At 30.9% G+C, this 18425-nt stretch overlaps 2 protein-coding genes and 1 pseudogene across 3 annotated transcripts; all 3 read left to right on the forward strand.

Annotated features, from left to right (window-relative positions):
- The first annotated feature begins 10065 nt into the window (after positions 1-10065).
- Positions 10066-10763, forward strand: LOC146954523 (protein TAPETUM DETERMINANT 1-like). Its single transcript, XM_085758070.1, has 2 exons — positions 10066-10167; positions 10310-10763. The coding sequence occupies exons 1-2, from the start codon at positions 10110-10112 to the stop codon at positions 10639-10641; spliced, it is 390 nt and encodes a 129-aa protein (XP_085614196.1). The 5' UTR covers positions 10066-10109; the 3' UTR covers positions 10642-10763.
- A 3416-nt stretch (positions 10764-14179) lies between these two features.
- On the forward strand, positions 14180-14800 carry LOC146954524 (protein TAPETUM DETERMINANT 1-like; annotated as a pseudogene). Its single transcript, XR_015033762.1, has 2 exons — positions 14180-14237; positions 14327-14800. The product of XR_015033762.1 is annotated as a protein TAPETUM DETERMINANT 1-like (transcript).
- Positions 14801-17114: 2314 nt separating this feature from the next.
- On the forward strand, positions 17115-17728 carry LOC146954525 (protein TAPETUM DETERMINANT 1-like). Its single transcript, XM_085758075.1, has 2 exons — positions 17115-17172; positions 17264-17728. Exons 1-2 carry the CDS (start codon positions 17115-17117, stop codon positions 17590-17592), a joined length of 387 nt encoding a protein of 128 aa, XP_085614201.1. The 3' UTR covers positions 17593-17728.
- The last annotated feature ends 697 nt before the right edge of the window (positions 17729-18425 follow it).

Raw genomic sequence — 18425 nt, forward strand, 5'->3', positions numbered from 1 at the left:
TTAACCTCTGCATAGCTAATTTTAGGTCCTGTATGGTACTTATTCAGGGATATGAAAAAGTTTCGTGATAAGCAGCAGAAAGAGGAGGCAGAATTGATGAGCAAAGAATCCTAAATCGGTTCATCTTATAAACATGAAGTAGGGTTGGTTTTATAACAGCACTGTTTCTGGTTTCCTGTGCCTCAACTTCAAAATTTGAAGTATGTAAAACTATGTTAAATTCTGAAAATTTCTCATGATGTTAACCTCTTCCTTGCTAATTTCATTTCCTGCTTTTAGGTATTTGTTTGAATCTAGAAATTTATCTTAATGTTAACGTTTGCACCAAATTTTTATGTGGAGTCAATGCACAGTTTAAAAACCAAAATTATTGTTGTGATTGTAGTTGTTTTTTAACTAATCAGAATTATTGTTGTGATTGGTTGTAAGCTATTTCCAATTGCCTGATGAAGTTTGGTTTTTGCATATTTAAAAACCAAAAGAGTGAACAATATTGTCTTTAAATTTGCTTGAAACTTTGGTTTTGGCTTCATTTAGTTCATTATAACAGTCAAATTCTTCTCTAACGGACCAACTGAGAAAAATCAATGAATTGATGATCCTCATAATTCATAATTTAAATTGGAAGCAACCATTTTAGAACTGAAGTATTATAGTATACATAGGTTCTGGCTCCTCTAAAGTGAGCAACTCACTTCAGAGTGTAAAGTGAGTAATATAAACCGTCAATGAACAAATTAAAGGTAAATATTGTAAGTACATCATAACAAATCATAAATATGTAACAATAACAACCCTTGATTTTCTCACTTTAGAGGATCCAAATCCGTATGCATATATAGTTGTTGAAACTTGAAAATGAAGAAAACAAGTTATAGGTCTGATGATGTCGGGTATCACTTTATGACATACTTCAAATGAATTACTATGACTATAATACTAAGTCCTATCCAATCATGTGTATGTTTTCTTCTTCTGGGTTATGAGAAGAATTAGTTTGGCCTCTTGTAGGTGTATTGTGTCTTGAGGCATGTTGTTTGACTTGGAGGGGTTGGTGGTCTGGTATTGTCTTTGGGCTTCTGTTCGGATGTTGACTGTAGCAGAGTTCTTTAACAAAATATATCTGTCTTTCACTTTAAGCATCCATCTACTACTGAAAACGAATCAAATGAAAGGTCTATAACCCCCTTATCGACCATCATCATTGAGTATTGCAAAAGATTAATATATATGTATATGCGAAAAGATGCAGATATGCGAGAATTATGTATGTGAATGTATTCGAGTATTTGAGGATTGTATAAAGTGTGTAAAGAAAAAAGAATCTTGGGACAGTTACATATTGCCAGTGTATGTAGAATAGAAAACCAGAAGAAGAAAACTAAGGTTTGGTTGATGGTAAAAAAATCCAAAATGTAAAAATTATCTACACTAATCTGCCAAGTGTGCTGAATTTTATACTAATAACAGATTACAAGTATCACAAATTTTCATGTACTTGATTGCTTGAATATTTTCACAAATTTCCAAGTCTTGTATTTAGAGATCAAGGTATTATTTGGTGCAAGTAGTCTTTATCTTTAATAGTGCTCTTCCATTGAAATGTAGCTTATAATCGAGCTCGGAGGGAGTAATTATTGTTTAAAAAAATTATCTAAAATAAGTGTTTTAAATTTTCAATGGAACATTAAATAATTATATTTTTTGTCTTACCTGTCTGGTTGAAAAAGGCTCGAGTTGTAACACCCCAAAATTCTTATTCTTAAAAATGAATAATATTGTGATTAATTATCATTATAATGTATATCTTTGATATGATGTGATAATTTTCTACTTGTTTGCTTTTAGTGTTTGCATAGTAATTTACTGAAGTTTAATGATAGTAATGCTATTTAAAATATTTTATTTATTGATTTATTATTCTAATTATTATACAAAAATGATAGTAGTTTACTATGATTATTTTTGGGATGATATTAGTTATGAGTGAGTAAAATAAAATTAGTTATTATAGCATCTATCTAAGCTAGTAGCCTGTGACCATATTTATGGTAGATTATAAAATCCTATCAAATTCTCTCTATGTGTGTTTGTGTTTTTGTGACAATTTTATGTGCTTCCTTCAATAGCTAATGAAAGTTATTATATTATTATGATATTATTTTAATATATGAATGTCAATTAAAATAGAAAGAGGAAAAGAAGAAATAAAAAAATAAAAAAATAAAAAAAAACGAGAGCCAAAGGGGTGAAGTGGTTGTCACGCTTCACCCAAACCAATGGTCCTTCATATTATATATAGACATAGAAGATCCTTGTATATGAAACCTAATTTTCCTTTCAACCGGTAGCGCCGCAATATAGCCCAATAGCTAGTATATATACTCTTATCCCATTAGGTTAAGAAGGGTAGCACAAAAACCTAATACTGAATCGCTTAGTCAGCCGTACCTGAGACACAATCCAAAACAATTTGTCACTTTAATCAAGAGTGGAAGGGAGATTAAGTGAAGAAAATTGGAACACGGCTTGATAGAGATACGACAGTCGCTGCAGATGAGGCATGCTAATTGAGCTATCCAATTTCTTTCGGTGAATCTTCAATCAAGGTATGGGGTGAGAGAGAAGAGTTCGAGATCATGAGTGTAAATTAATTGAGATGAGCGGGAAAGTCGTATTTCCCAAAGTTCATTCGGGGCTCACCGCGACGGTTGTAGCCCTTGGAGAGAATAATTAAATTAATGTGCAAACTTAGAAGTGTGAGGTTAAAAGATGATTTAGAAACATTATTAAGTTGTTGCTTTGATTTAAATTATGTGAATATGTGGTACTTGATGTTAATGATAAATTTTGTGAATGTGCTCATGCTTGATTTGCCACAATTATTTGAATTGATAAATTATTAATTGATTGAAGAACTAGCACAAGATAGTTGATGTTTGGTAGATAATTGTTTTGCTTCTGCCAATTTGGTGCTATAGAAACTAATTATGGGCTAATTTGTTGTGTCTATTGTTTCTTGTAAAATGTTGTGTTGGACATCTGTATGAAATTGGCTATAGTGGTATTCTAATAAGTATTCTTAGATTTTATATATTTTTTTTCGAATAAATCCACTTCTATATTGTTGTGAAGAGTTATCAATCTGTTTGTTTTTCTATGCAAATGACAAGGCTTAAAATTGTTTGATGATGAGAATAATGAAGTAGATTAAAATGTGCGGTGTGAATGACGATGTATTTTCATGATGCCGATGTTTTCTATGATGATGATGTGAGTGATGATGATTTGTGTGCTTGCCTTAGAGTTGTGCATTTTAGGGGGAGTCTTGCATTCATAGGTGGAACATGTGTTTATGTGTATATGTGTAATACTTGTCGAATTTAATTCCTTGCGTTCATATAGAGTCTAGAGCATAAGTCTTGCATATGTGGGAGAAAAGTCCAGTAACATATCTCTGCAACTATGTTGAGAAAAGTCCAGTAACATATCTCTGGCAACCATGTTGAGAAAAAGTCCAGTAATATAACTCTGGCAAAACGATGAGTAGGTGTGGTACCACATATTCATATAGGTCTTAGGACTGAGTTCATATGCATAACAAAATTGATGATGATTTGTATTTGGTGAATGAGTGTAATTGTGTGAGACGATGAAGGTGATTATCTGTTGATCTTCTTATGAAGATGATTATCGGTGACTATATATGTTGTGATTATTTTGGAATTGAATTATGACATTGTGTTAGTGAAGATTTTGATTCTTATGATGTAATGATATTATTTTACTAATGTGGGTTGAGTTGATATTATATTATTCAAGGTTCTGAATATTATGTTTCTGATGTGATACGACTTTGACTTAATTGTTTACGTGTTCTTCTCATTTATTTTATACTATTACATGTTCTTGAAACTCACCCCTTCGTTGTTTGTGTTTGCTGGCTTGGCCCTGCGGTTGCGAAACCGTAGTTATATAGGTTATGAGTCTTGGAGTCAAGTACTTTCATGAAGACTTGTCTTGTGTCGTCTGTTATTTTGGGGAAAAGCACCGTTCTGATAGTGACACGGGAAAAGGGATATGCTTACTTATTTCGTTTTGTACAGGAAAATCATTGTCTATGATGTAAAATTCGATCTTAATATTATTATGATTTTTAATGAAGTGAAATCTGAATTATGTTTGTTACGAGTCAATGTGATATCCTCAATTTTCTGGAAGAATTCCTATAATATTAGAGAAGTTTTTATTTGACATTTTCCGCTCTGAATCAAACTCTATTTTTAATTAAATAATAGTAATAATTATTTTTGGGATTTAGGGTGTCACACGAGTAATACGGAGTTATTGTAAGATAAATAATGTCTTGCCAAAATTATTCCACTCAGAAATCAAACTCAGATTGTCTCACATAACTAGTGTGTTAACCTGCACGGGCGATAAACAATTTTTTTAAGCGAATAAAAGTTAAGAAAGTTAAGGGATTATTTAGATATTTCAAAAAGTTTTAGGAGAAATTTGATCAATTGCTTTAAATTTGTGGGCAAACAAGCCTATTCACTCATTTTTTTATGTGTTGTAATCTTTTATTTTTGGGTTTATCAAGTAAATGGTCCTTATTAATATCCAAACTTTCATGTTTAGTCTCTATAAAAAAATCGCACTTTTTAGTCTTTGTAACGATTTTCTTTAGCATTTTCAAGAATTAAAAATGTTGACGAAATTTTTTACAAAGACTAAAAAAGTAGGTGAAAAACTTTAGACAGATTGAAAATTATACAAAGACTAAAAGATGTGAAATTAAAAACCAAAATATAAATATTTATATTAGCCATTTACTTAATAAACCCCTTTAATTTTAATGTAAAAAGGATTATTATTAAATGGATTTATGAATGTACACTTGGACATTCCTCAATCCAGTACCTATTGTTTTCAATATGGGCCAGACTAACAAATGAGAAATTCTTGTATGAACTCTCACCCAACGCATCATTTTTACACTCAGCCAGTAAAAATATGACACATATTATTAAAATTGTTTTAAATTAATTAAGAAATGGAAAACAGGAGAAATAACTGTCTCTTTCTTCGGCCATGGTTTTGTGCTCTCTCCCTAACAATGGTGAAACCCAGTCGCACACCACTGTCGAGTTTCTACTCTTCCTCTCTGTACTCTTCTCGCCCCTTATATATATATATATATATATATATATATATATATATATATATAGAGAGAGAGAGAGAGAGAGAGAGAGAGAGAGAGAGAGAGAGAGAGAGAGAGAGAGAGAGAGTCAGGATCCGTTGACACCAGGTGTAAGTCATAAGACTTACACCAAATCTCAACCACTAATTTACTTTAATCTAGAGGCTAATGATTGTTCACTTAAAAGTATACGGTAACACCAAATGTATTTTTCTCACCTTAATACCTCCCTTTTTTTTCCGAACCTTCAACTCAATCTTCATGCGCCTGTGTTTTACCTCTCATGAATCTTTATTTGCTCTATATAAAGGATGAAACAAAAAAGAAGGCTCATGTGCATCTCTTTTGAACTAATTGTGGTGTAAGTTTATTCACTTACACCTGGTGTCAACGGATCCTGCCTCATATATAGAGCAAATAAAGATTCATGATAGGTAAAATACAGGCGCATGAAGATTGAGTTGATGGTTCGGGAAAAAAAAGGGAGGTATTAAGGTGAGAAAAATACATTTGGTGTTACCGTATACTTTTAAGTGAAAAATCATTAGCCTCTAGATTAAAGTAAATTAGTGGTTGAGATTTGGTGTAAGTCTTATGACTTACACCTGGTGTCAACGGATCTTGACTCATATATATATATATATATATCATTCTCTTCCACGCATCCCGTAGTTTCAATAGTTTCGCTCAATGCTCTCCTCATGAGAGAAGGAGAAGGAAGATCCTCATTTTCAATTCAAACTGGTTGAATTTTGAACATAAAATTGCAATCAAAACGTGATGCAGTGAAATTAATATCTAAATTGGTAGATGTTGATTTTCCTCTTTTAACTAATAGTTGAATTTCCAACCAACAAAGAAACCTAATCAAATAAAAAATCCAGTTTGCAGAAATTAAGAGGATTCAAAAAAAAAAAACTAATTTGAAAAATTTCTCATAATACTGGGATGGTGGTGTTGATCGAAGTAGGTGGAGAGAGACGATTAAAGAGAGATAAATCTTAAAAAATAACCAAAAAATATTGATTTTAATTATTTTTATTATTTTAATGAGGTATTGGATTTTAATTGATTGAGTGTAAAAATGACGTGTTGGGTTAAAGTTCACCTAAGAATTATCAATTATCAAACGAATAATTTATTATATTTTGTTTTATGGGCAACAAATTTTTTTATTTTATATATATATATATATATATATATATATATATATATATATATATCTGCAACGGCTATCTGGCTTAATACCATGCCACAACTATTTTTAGAGTGGCTAAAGGCTATTTTGTTTATAATTTATTTTGCCAACGGCCACATTTGGTTTATATGCTCTTCATTCTCATTTGTATGAATAGGTACCATTTTAAATATATTTCTATTCATTGGTAACTTTAGTTGAAAGATAGTATCATTTCATAAACATCTTTTTAGACTCTATAAATTCAATTGAGAATAAAAGCATTATGTACACAACAATTTTTAAACACTCGATTGTGAAATTCAATATCACTTGCACTTGCATTAAAATTCTCATTCTTGGAAAAACTTTGTTCATTCTTTTTCATTCATAAAGAAAAGTTTTCTGAGCACTAAGTCCATTTCTAAGAGTGATATTGATCAAATATACAGCCATACACTTTGTTATTCTACAATCACTTTGTTGTAAAGTTTCTCGCCGTTGTTGGTGGGAATTGTTTTAAAAGATAGTGGGAGTGCTATCTTGTTTATTTGTGAGAATTTCATCATAGGTTTGGTGAAGATTCTTATTGTAAAGATAGTTGGGTGCTATCTTGGTGTGTAGAGAAATATTGTTAGAGGGCCTTTGGGATTAAGGTTGCTTTGTAACAAAAATTCTTTACATAGTGGAAAAAATCCTTCACAGGGTGTGAGGGGAGTGGATGTACCCTTAGGTTTAGAGGGGAACCACGATAAATTGTCTTGTGTTCTTTTCTTCTTCCCTTACTCTTTTATTTTTCCGCATTCATATCTTCATCAATAATTTCCGGAAAAATAACAAGAACTTTAAAGAAAGAATTACTTATGTTCAAGGTAGATTTTGAAAAAGCTTACGATTAAATTGATTAGGGTATTTAGAAAAGGTTATGGGTAAAATGAATTTTCTGTTTGTTTGGCGTAAGTGGATGATGGAATGTGTTACTTTAGCTTCAACATCGGTTCTTGTTAATGGGAGTCGAACTGCTGAGTTTATTTTAGAGAGAGGGCTTCGACAAGGTGATCCTTTTTCTCCTTTCATTTCTGTTAGTTGTTGAATATTTAAATGTTATGATGAATGCGATAATGGATAATGGATTATTTAGTGCGTACCATGTGGGGGCGCAAGATGCTTTGTCTGTTACTCAATTACAGTTTGTTCATGATACTCTTTTGATTGGTCAGAAAAGTTGGGCGAATGTTCGCACTTTGAAGAATGTTTTGCCTTTGTTTGAGAAAATATCTGGGTTAATACTAAATTTTCATAAAAGCATGTTGTTTGGTATTGATGTGGCGGGTTTTTGGCTTCATGAGGTGGCAGTTGTTATGAATTGAAGCATAGTTGTTTACCTTTTGTGTGCTTGGGGCTGCCTATTGGTGGTGATCCGCGAAAGCTTCATTTGTGACACCCTTTGGTTGATTGTATTAGAAGTAGACTGTCTGGTTGGAAAAGCAAAAACCTGTCATTGGGGGGTCGACGGATTCTCCTTAAATCTGTATTGTCCTCCATTCCAGTTTATTTTCTTTCCTTCTTCAAAGCTCCACAATCATCATTTCTACCCTTGATTCCATTTGGGGGGGGGGGGGGGGGGGGTGGTTGAAACTATATGTTTACATAGGCAGAATGGAGGTTTGGGGGTCAGAAGTTAAAGGAGTTTAATTTATCTTTACTTGGTAAATGGGCGTGGAGGATGTTGGAGGAAAGGGGAAGCTCGTGGTATAATGGGATGTGTGCGAAATATGGTGAGAAGGAGGGGTGGTTATGTGTTGTGAGGGGAGGGGGTTCGTGTGGTGGCAAAACTTGAATCTTATTAAAATAAGGAATGGTGTGTTAGATGATCGGTGGTTGTTGATAATATTTCTAGAAAGGTGGGCGATGTGGCTTCTTCGTTGTTCTGGAAGGATCCTTGGTTGGATGGTCAACCTTTAGATGTTAGATATGATAGGTTGTTTGATCTTTTTGTTAATAAATAATTAATTGTTGTGGAGATGTTCTCTTCGGGTTGGGAGGTCAATGGTGAGGCGTGGAAGTAGAGAAGGAGATTGTTTGCGTGGGAGGAAGGGTAGGTAAGGGAGTGGCGGAGCAGCTTTCACCTGTGGTTTTGCAGGTTGATGTGATTGACAGGTGAATTTGGAAGCTTCATTCTTTCTATAGGTTTACGGTCAAAAGCGCTTATAATCAATTGACTAGATCGAGCATGGCAATTGATATACCGTTGCAATCATGTTTTATGGCTTAAGCAAATTCCTCTTAAGGTCAATATTTTTATTTGTCGTTTGTTTATGAATAGATTAGAAACAAAGATGAATATGTTTAGGAGAAATATCTTGGATTATAATGATTCTTTTTGTTGGGCCACTTGCAGATTGGTAGAGGATCATGATCATTTGTTTTTTTTCTTGTGCTTTTTATGGTCAACTTTGACTTTTGATATCGGGTTGGTTAGGCATCACAACGACTCTCTTCAAGGTTCCTTATTTCAGCATTTTCTTCAGTTTGAAGGTCTTGGGGGTTTCTTCATTAAGTCTTGTTTGACTTTTAACATTATTTAGATTTCAGCTCTTTTTACTATTTGGAAGGATCGCAATATGAAACATTTTCACAATAAATCTGAACAACTTCTATCTTTATTGGAAAAGGTTAATCTCCAAGATTTTATGTGACTTTCGATTTTGAGTATTCAGTTTGGAGGTTAAGTCCTTTATTATGTTTTTAGGTTGTAAAGTAATTTTATTTTTCTTGGCTATATTGTGGTAGCTTGTGGATTTTTCTATTGTAATTTTTGGTCAAAGTTATTGACTTTTTAACTAAATATTTTTATAATTACAAGCTATATTGTAAAGTTATATTATAAAGTTCTCAGGGTAAATCATGAAACTATTTTTTTTTTTTTTGAAGGAAAATCATGAAACTATTAATATCAAAATATTTTACTAAAACAATTTATTTATTTATTTTTTATAATTTTTCTAGAGCATGCATAACGGATAAGAAAAAAATAACCTCAAACGTTTGACCAAAATGTATTATAAAATATTTAAGAAAGGATTATTATATTAAAAGGATTTAACTTTGAAATTATTAAAAGATTTGATTTAAGAACATGTACTCCTCCATTCTAGAATGAGGGTGGCATTTGAAAGAATTTTTTTTTTGTGTGAAACCGAATTTAATATTTTCTACATTATTTTTAAGTAAATATATTTTACTTTGTATTTACGATAATTGTGAATACAACAATATTACAATTACCATGATATCGGCATTGTTTGTTGAACTAGATCTTACAATCGAAAACAACAATACTTAATAATGATAATTTTGTAAAAATTTTATCCTCTTTCTTTTATTTACGGTATGTAAAATGAACAAATGTGACAATCTTTGTGGGACAGGGATTATATATTCTTTTAAAAAGTATATATTTTTTCGGTCCCAAATGATTGTCTATTTTTTCTTTTGTTATTTGTTTCTACCATTTTATTAGTTAAAAGATAAAATAAAATAAAATAAAATAACCTTATACTATGTCTTGATTCCTTGTCTTTGTTGTTATTGAAATATTTAGTCAACTTTTCATAAAAAAAATAAATAAATAAATTTAAGTCAAATTTCCTTGCTCAAGGACTTGGTGGTTTTTTCAAATATAAATAAGACTACCAAAGCTACAAGAGTTAGCAACAAAGGAGAATGGCAACCACATTCAAGTATCTTGTTTCCCTAATCTTCCTTGCTTTTGTCATCAAAGGTATGCTCTTATAATTCCTTCAACCACATTCAAGTATCTTGTTTCCATAATCATCCTTTCATTCATGTACTTTCTTATAACTATGCTCTAATAACTATACTTTTTGTCCGCTTTAGTTTTTTGACCCAATTTTTCTTTTAAGGATCATGTGGCCAAATGTGTCCGTTGAACAGCCTTCAAATTGTCCAAAGAAACACTGGGCAAGTAGTAGCTGGCAAGCCTCTATGGAGGGTGGAAGTTATCAACAATTGCATTTGTGATCAAAGCCAAATAATGTTGTCTTGTAATGGGTTTCAATCTTTTGAGGGTGTTGACCCGTTAATTCTTAAAAAGATAGGTGATAATTGCCTCTTATATAACGGACATTTATTGAGTCCTAGAAATATCGATGTATTTGCCTATGCTTCGGATTCATCCTTTCCTTTTGTTCCTGTAAGCTCTGTTACAGGTACATGCCATCAAAAAGATATATAGTGTATTCAAAACATGATATGGATTTCAAAGGATTTAAGAACCTTTGAATTCTCCTTGAGATTGTAATTTTATATTTATTTGGTTGATGTCCTAAAGTAATAAAAATAAGATCTTTATATTAATTTTTTTTCTCTGAGCAGAGGAGATATATATTTAACTGTTTGAAGTTGTGAATTTAAATATCATATGATCCCAAATCAATAGACCTTAATTAGTTATTGTGGTTTATAATGATTGAAAATAAACTAAATGATAAGAGGATTTCCCTCTATATGTGAGAGATTCTGACTTTTGGTGTTGTTTTGAATATGATTATCTTCGATGAAAAGTATTTTGGAAAACAAAAAAGAAAAAATCTAAAAGTATGGCTTGATATATAATTAGTATAATTACTCGTGCTTTACGCATGAGATTGATGATTTTATATTTTTGGTAATTACTCGTAAAGATGAGATCTCAACTTTGTTGGGACACTAAAATTATCACCTATATCATCATTTGCAACACTTTGGAAAAACAATTTCAATAATAAAAAGAATAAACATCGAAGAACCTGGAGGACTAGGCCAAAAGCCAAAGATACAAGTCGGAGGACCGACAACATTTGCCTCATTCAAAATCTTATCAGAGACCTTCAAAAGAATAAAACCTTGGTGAAGAAAAAAAAGTTACTGTACAAGATAACAAATACAATATGAACCAAAAAAAACAAAGATTTAGCAAGCATAAATGGTGTTTCTAGGCCAAAGCCTAGTTCAATGCAAGCGGAAAAATAGAACACCAACCCCATTTTTAGCAAAGTCATAACTTATGCAATTTGGCATACCATCACAACATGAAACAATTGACATGAAATACATGGTTAGCCAATAATTTGGCATAAACTTAAGGGAAGAGGGTACATTTTTTTGAAGCTCATAAGGAAACATTTTCAAATGATGCCTAAAGGTACTGCTTTAAGGCAGCAGTTTTAAAACGTTGCAACAGGTATTCATTTATCCCAATTAAGAACACCTACAAGATCTAACAACGAAAAGATATATAACTCAAATTGTGAAATATAAGCAACATGGATTCTATTAATCATTGTACAACCAACTAAACAAGTATGAGGATTTTGTCAAACAACAAGACATTATCACATTATTAATCATTACAATAACTAGAAACTCAATCAATAACCATAACTACTTTTTTCTCTCTTAAAATTCAACTTTTTATTTTACAACTAACTCTCAGTCGATAATAAAAACTAAAACTACAGTGGATGTAATATTACACTATAGCAGACTGAAAAGAGATACAGTTTCTCAAAGGTTTACAGCCACACCAAAACCCTTTAGTTCACCCTTAGAGAAGGTTCCACCTTGATCACATTTCATATAATACATATAATAATAGGTTGAAGACCAAATCCAAGATTGCCCCAAATATATGTCGTCCAACTCAATACATATAATTAGCTTGCGAGGGAAAACTTCAATAGCATCTAGGCCAATAAAACTTATCATTTTATTTTATCACTACAATGAAAAAACAAGGATGGAGACTCGGGCCACCTTGTAGGACAAACAAGATCAATCTAAACCATAATGGCGAAGTACATTTCATGATAATTTTTTTTTAAACTGAAAAGTACCTTAGCAGGGAGCTAAGACTACCCAAAATATATTAACCAAAAGAACAAAGGGAAACAAAACAAGAAATGAGAGGGGGACTTTACCAAAACCTCTCTAAAAATTTACAAATCTGAAGTTAGGCATTCCTAGCCTATCTTGAGCATAATGACTTCTAACAAAGGGAGGAATTTCTAACCAAACATCTGTTAAAGCATCAGCACATCTGTTTCCTTCCCTATATACATGTGTAACTAAGAAATTCATGCTTCTAGAAATAAGCAAGAGTTGTTCCATCTGTTTCTGAGATGCCAAGGGACAATAGAGTTATTTTTAAAAGCATTTACAACCAAAGTTGAATCAGTTTCCAACCAAAAATAATTCCAATTATGTTGGGCTGCTACGTCTATGGCTCTCATTGCTCCTGATAGTTCTGCATTGTAAGCACTGCCAGATCATGTATTTTCTGCAAAACAAAGAATGAATTTTGAATCCTTATCCCTGAACAGTCCACCACAAGATGAAGTGTTGTTGTTAGCTGTGCCATCTGTGTTACGTTTGATCCACTGAAAGATTGGGGGATACCAAATGACTTCAATGATTTTAGGGGCTTTAAGAGGATGTATGCAGACATTGAGCTTCTTTAATATGATAAAGTCCGAAATAGCAGAAGATGCAACTGCATTTGATGAGTTACAGGAAAGGGAAACATTTGAAATAATAGAGGAGATGACAAATTTCCAATGAATTTTCCTGTCTTTGAATCTACTTTGATTTCTAGAGTACCAGATAGCATTCAAAATGTTTATCAAGGAAGATGTGATAGCTAGATTACATTGTGGATTCCATCTTCTGTGACAAAGTCTCCAAATATCATTTGTTGTTTGAAAATGCAGTTGAAAGTTTAGAACTGAGGCAAACCAATTCCATAGATTAATTGCGCATGGACATTGGAAGAAAAGATGAAATGAAGTTTCAGTGGTTGTATTGCAGAGAGAGCACATTGATTGGAAGAAAAGATGAAATGAAGTTTCAGTGGTTTCAATGATTAAAACATTTTTGTTAACTTGCACCAATTTGCTAACTTGGACCCACTTTTATTTATTACAAATAACTTAGAGGGTTACTTTAATAATTTTCATTAAAACATATTTGTTAACTTGCATCAATTTTCTAACTTAGACCCACTTTTATTTTATAACAAATAGCTTGAGGGATATTTACTAAACTATCCCTTACTTTAAATTGGTTAACACTAGTGGTATTGATTTTTTTGTCCAAAAGAAAATGTGCAATTTTGCTAACTTGGACATTCATGTTTTTGTTGGTCTAAATTAGCAAACCTCATATATATATATATATATATATATATATATATATATATATATATATATATAATTTTTGTAGGGAGTAACAATTTTTTTATTTGTTTTTGAAAGATGTAAGGAATAACGATTAGAACAATTGAATTCAAAATCTTAAATTTTGACCACAAAAATATTATAATATTTAAGAAATTATAATTAATTTTCGAAGTCAAGAGTTAAAAAATAAAAAATAATACATTTTTTTTCAATATAATATTCTTATGGGTCAATGGCCGAAAATATAAAATTCTTATATTTATTCTAAGGATATTTTTTAGAACTATTTAACAAAAATATTGAATTAATTACATATTTTTACTAGAAAATACAATAATATGTGAGAAATTACTATTAGTATGGTTACTAATGATAGTATATTGAACAAAGAAACCTAACTCAGGAAGTTTTTCAATATATAAATAAGAAAAAATATTTGAAACAAAAAAATTAAAATAAATAAGTCAATTCAAATATTTTGACTTGTTTCCTAACTCAGGTTGTTTTTTAATATATAAATAAGAGAACCAAAGGCACGTGAGTAAGCAACAAAGAACAATGAAAACCACATTCAAGTATCTTATTTCAATAATCTTCCTTACACTTGTCTTCAAAGGTATGCTCTTATATATAATTTCTTCAACTACATATGCTTTCAACTATGATCTCTTTAATAATTTAGTTTCTTACCCAAATATTTTTCAGGATCATGTTATGATTGTCCGTTGAACACCCTTCAAATTGGCCAAACAAAATCTGGGCCACCAATTCAAGGCAAGCCTCAATGGAGAGTGTCGATTACCAACAATTGCAATTGTGTACAAAGCCAAATATTGTTGTCTTGTAAAGGGTTTCAAACTGCACTAAGTATCGACCCTTTAATTCTTAAAATTCAAGGTGATACTTGCCTCTTATATAATGGTCATGTTTTGGCTTATAATAATACCCATGCATTTTCATATGCTTGGGATACAGAGTATCCATCCTTTCGCTCCTGTAAGCTCTATTTCAAGTCCTCCATGCAATAGTAAAAAATAAATATAAGTATAATAGTGTATTAAAAAATAATAATAAGGATTTAACAAGATTTTGGAACCTTTGAATTCTCTTTATGATATTGTAATTTTATATATAAGCGGTTGTTGTGCTAAAGTAATAAAACAAGTTCTTTATATTTAACCGTTTGACGTTGTGAATTTTTTTGTTGACGCAATTTGAAGTTGTGAATTTAAATATTATGTGATCCCTAATAAATCAATTGACCTTAGTTATTGTGGTTTATATTGATGGAAAATCCACAAAGATAATTACATAAAAGCATGTTTAGTCCGCTAAAAAAAACATGTTTAGTGTGTGTGTCTATATATATATATATATATATATATATATATATATATATATGAGTTAGGATTCGTTTACACCAGGTGTCAACAGATTGATTGACACCAAATCTCAACCGCATATCTTGTTTAATCAAGGGTCCTTAATTACTTCTTAAATTAACTCATGTGAACCTTTCTCTCTCTACTCCACCTAATAGGCACACTCATTTTCTGTTCTATGTTATATTATCAACAAAGCCTGAAAACACTAACAGTAGAATCGTGAATCTTCTTTGTAACAAAAAAAAATCATGAATGTTCTAATCGATCTCAATTTGTCAATAATTACATATTTCTTCTGTGTAATTGGAAATTATGATTGGCATTTGATTAGATAACAACTTCGTGGAGAACATGAATTATTGTTTTCCCTATTATTAATCGGTTTAACACAATTTAAAATTAAATCATCTATTGATGGTTGTATTGCATGTAGAGGTTGTAAAATGATGGTTATTATCAATTTTTTTTTTTGAGGTAATCAATATATATTTTTTTCATAGTAAATAATATTTATTAATAAAATGAAAACAAGTACAAGAGGTACTAACCTCATAAACCAAAATGTCCCCAAATCTATCTCACGATTCAATCCAAAGTAATGTAAGCCATTCATAAAAAATGCAAAGGAAATCAAATTTTATATCCAAACACCAGCTTCAAGATATAATTTTGATCGCATCAATAACCTCTCCTACCGAAGTCATTTTTAAGTGAAAAATTCGATCATAACTTGCATGACATTTGTATTCAACATATGAGACTTTTCATTGTTCAATTAATATAGAAAGCATCAGAACTAAACATATGGAATCACTTATTATTAGTATTACTGGCACAAACATGAATGTTTACGTAGTATTAGGTGCACTAAATATGGTATGTTTTGTTATTTGTTTACATTTTTCTGGTTCAAGAATATGATTCAATCCACCACTAAACTGATATGAATCATTTTTTTACATTTAATTGCTTAATATCCTCATACATTTAAAACTTTTTTATTGCTTTACTCTATTTTCAGGCTATTTTGACAAGTTGTAAAAGTCTTATTTAGTTTTGATGTTGATTTATAGTACAAAGTCTAAATCGACGCTTATGTTTATGATTTTGAAAGTAATTTATATAGATTTCCTTAGTTTGCTTCAGAGATAAATATGGAACTATATAATATCTCATTTTGTATTTGCAATACACAAAGGTGTGTGACTATAGAATACACTAACATTTTTATAGGTGAATCAATTTATGAGCAGTCTCTTGATACATGATGATACTGATGTTGAAGAATATGAGTACAAGATATTAAAGAATGAAATAAAAAAACAAAGGTCTACCATAGTTTTGGCATGTACCAGTGTGTAAAGTAAAGGGGAAGCAAAAACAATTAGTTGTTGTAAGGATTACTTATGTGTGATATAGTTTGAATTTTAATGTTGTTTGAACAGCCATGTTGCAGTTTTGAAGAGTTGGAGGCCTATATTAAAAATTTCAAATGCATATCTAGATGTTTTGATTTGGAACCAAGTGCCTATGGTATGTCTATATTACTTTCCTCCACTTGATTATATGTTAACTCCTTTGCAATAGTTATGTATCAACCTGTCATTTTAAATAGGTCCTCTGATCGAAAGTTTAATGATATGCCTTTCTTATCCTTTTCCATGTATAATCTTTGCTTTTTGTTTTTGCTTCATTTCTAGCTTAATTAAGAAACATTTGCTCTGCTTTTGAATTTATTTAGTCTTTTTGCCCCCTAATTTGATGGAAACAATTTTAGCCTTTATAGCTATGACTGTCATATGCTTTAAATCAATGTGATGCAAAATACATTTACAAAAGTTATCACATATTAACCATTTAACTTATGTACGTGTATGTTTTTATAAGCCATGTTATATGTATGCATATTTGTAACGTGTAACAACCTAAAAAAATCAATGTTATATGTATGCATATTTATTTCACTTAAAAGTAATTTATTTTGATCCTATACATTAACTTAAAAATCAATGCATGGTGTAAGTTTTCTTTATGAATCTTGGTTGTGCTATGTGTACATTCTTTTTCTATAAGAACCATGTGGTCGATTGAGTAAGCAACAAAGAATAATGGAAACCGCATTCAAGTATCTTATTTCAATAATCTTCCTTACACTTGTCATCAAAGGTATGCTCTTATATATATTTTTTCTTCAAGTGCATATGCTTCCAACTATGATTTCATTAACAATTTAGTGTTTTACCCAAATATTTTTCAGGAACATGTTATAATTGTCCGTTGAACACCCTTCATATTGCCCAAACAAAATTTGGGCCACCAATTCAAGGCAAGCCTCAATGGAGAGTGTCGATTACCAACAACTGCAATTGTGTACAAAGCCAAATATTGTTGTCTTGTAAAGGGTTTCAAACTGCACTAAGTATCGACCCTTTAATTCTTAAAATTCAAGGTGATACTTGCGTCTTATATAATGGTCATGTTTTGGCTTATAATAATACCGATGCATTTTCATATGCTTGGGATACATCGTATCATTTCGCTCCTGTAAGCTCTATTTCAAGTCCTCCATGCAATAGTAAAAAATAAATATAAGTATAATAGTGTATTAAAAAATAATATTATGGATTTAAAAGGACTTAGGAACCTTTGAATTCTCTTTATGATATCGTAATTTTATATATAAGTGGTTGTTGTGCTAAAGTAATAAAACAAGTTCTTTATATTTAACCGTTTGACGTTGTGAATTTTTTTGTTGACGCAATTTGAAGTTGTGAATTTAAATATTATGTGATCCCTAATAAATCTATTGACCTTAGTTATTGTGGTTTATATTGATGGAAAATCCACAAAGATAATTACATAAAAGCATGTTTAGTCCGCTAAAAAAAACATGTTTAGTGTGTGTGTGTGTATAATAGTATAAGAGGTTGTAAAATGATGGTTATTATCAATATTTTTTTTTTGAGGTAATCAATATATATTTTTTCATAGTAAAGAATATTTATTAATAAAATGAAAACAAGTACAAGAGGTACTAACCTCATACACCAAAATGTCCCCAAATCTATCTCACGATTCAATCCAAAGTAATGTAAACCATTCATAAAAAATGCAAAGGAAATCAAATTTTATATCCAAACACTAGCTTCAAGATATAACTTTAATCGCATCAATAACCTCTCCCACCGAAGTCATTTTTAAGTGAAAAATTCGATCATAACTTGCATGACATTTGTATTCAACATATGAGACTTTTCATTGTTCAATTAATATAGAAAGCATCAGAACTAAACATATGGAATCACTTATTATTAGTATTACTGGCACAAACATGCATGTTTACGTAGTATTAGGTGCACTAAATATTGTATGTTTTGTTATTTGTTTACATTTTTCTGGTTCAAGAATATGATTAATCC

This window comes from Medicago sativa, chromosome 1 (assembly GCF_051527215.1).
Source record: "Medicago sativa cultivar Bolivia chromosome 1, Bolivia_mono, whole genome shotgun sequence".
In the NCBI taxonomy this organism is placed as follows: Eukaryota; Viridiplantae; Streptophyta; class Magnoliopsida; order Fabales; family Fabaceae; genus Medicago; species Medicago sativa.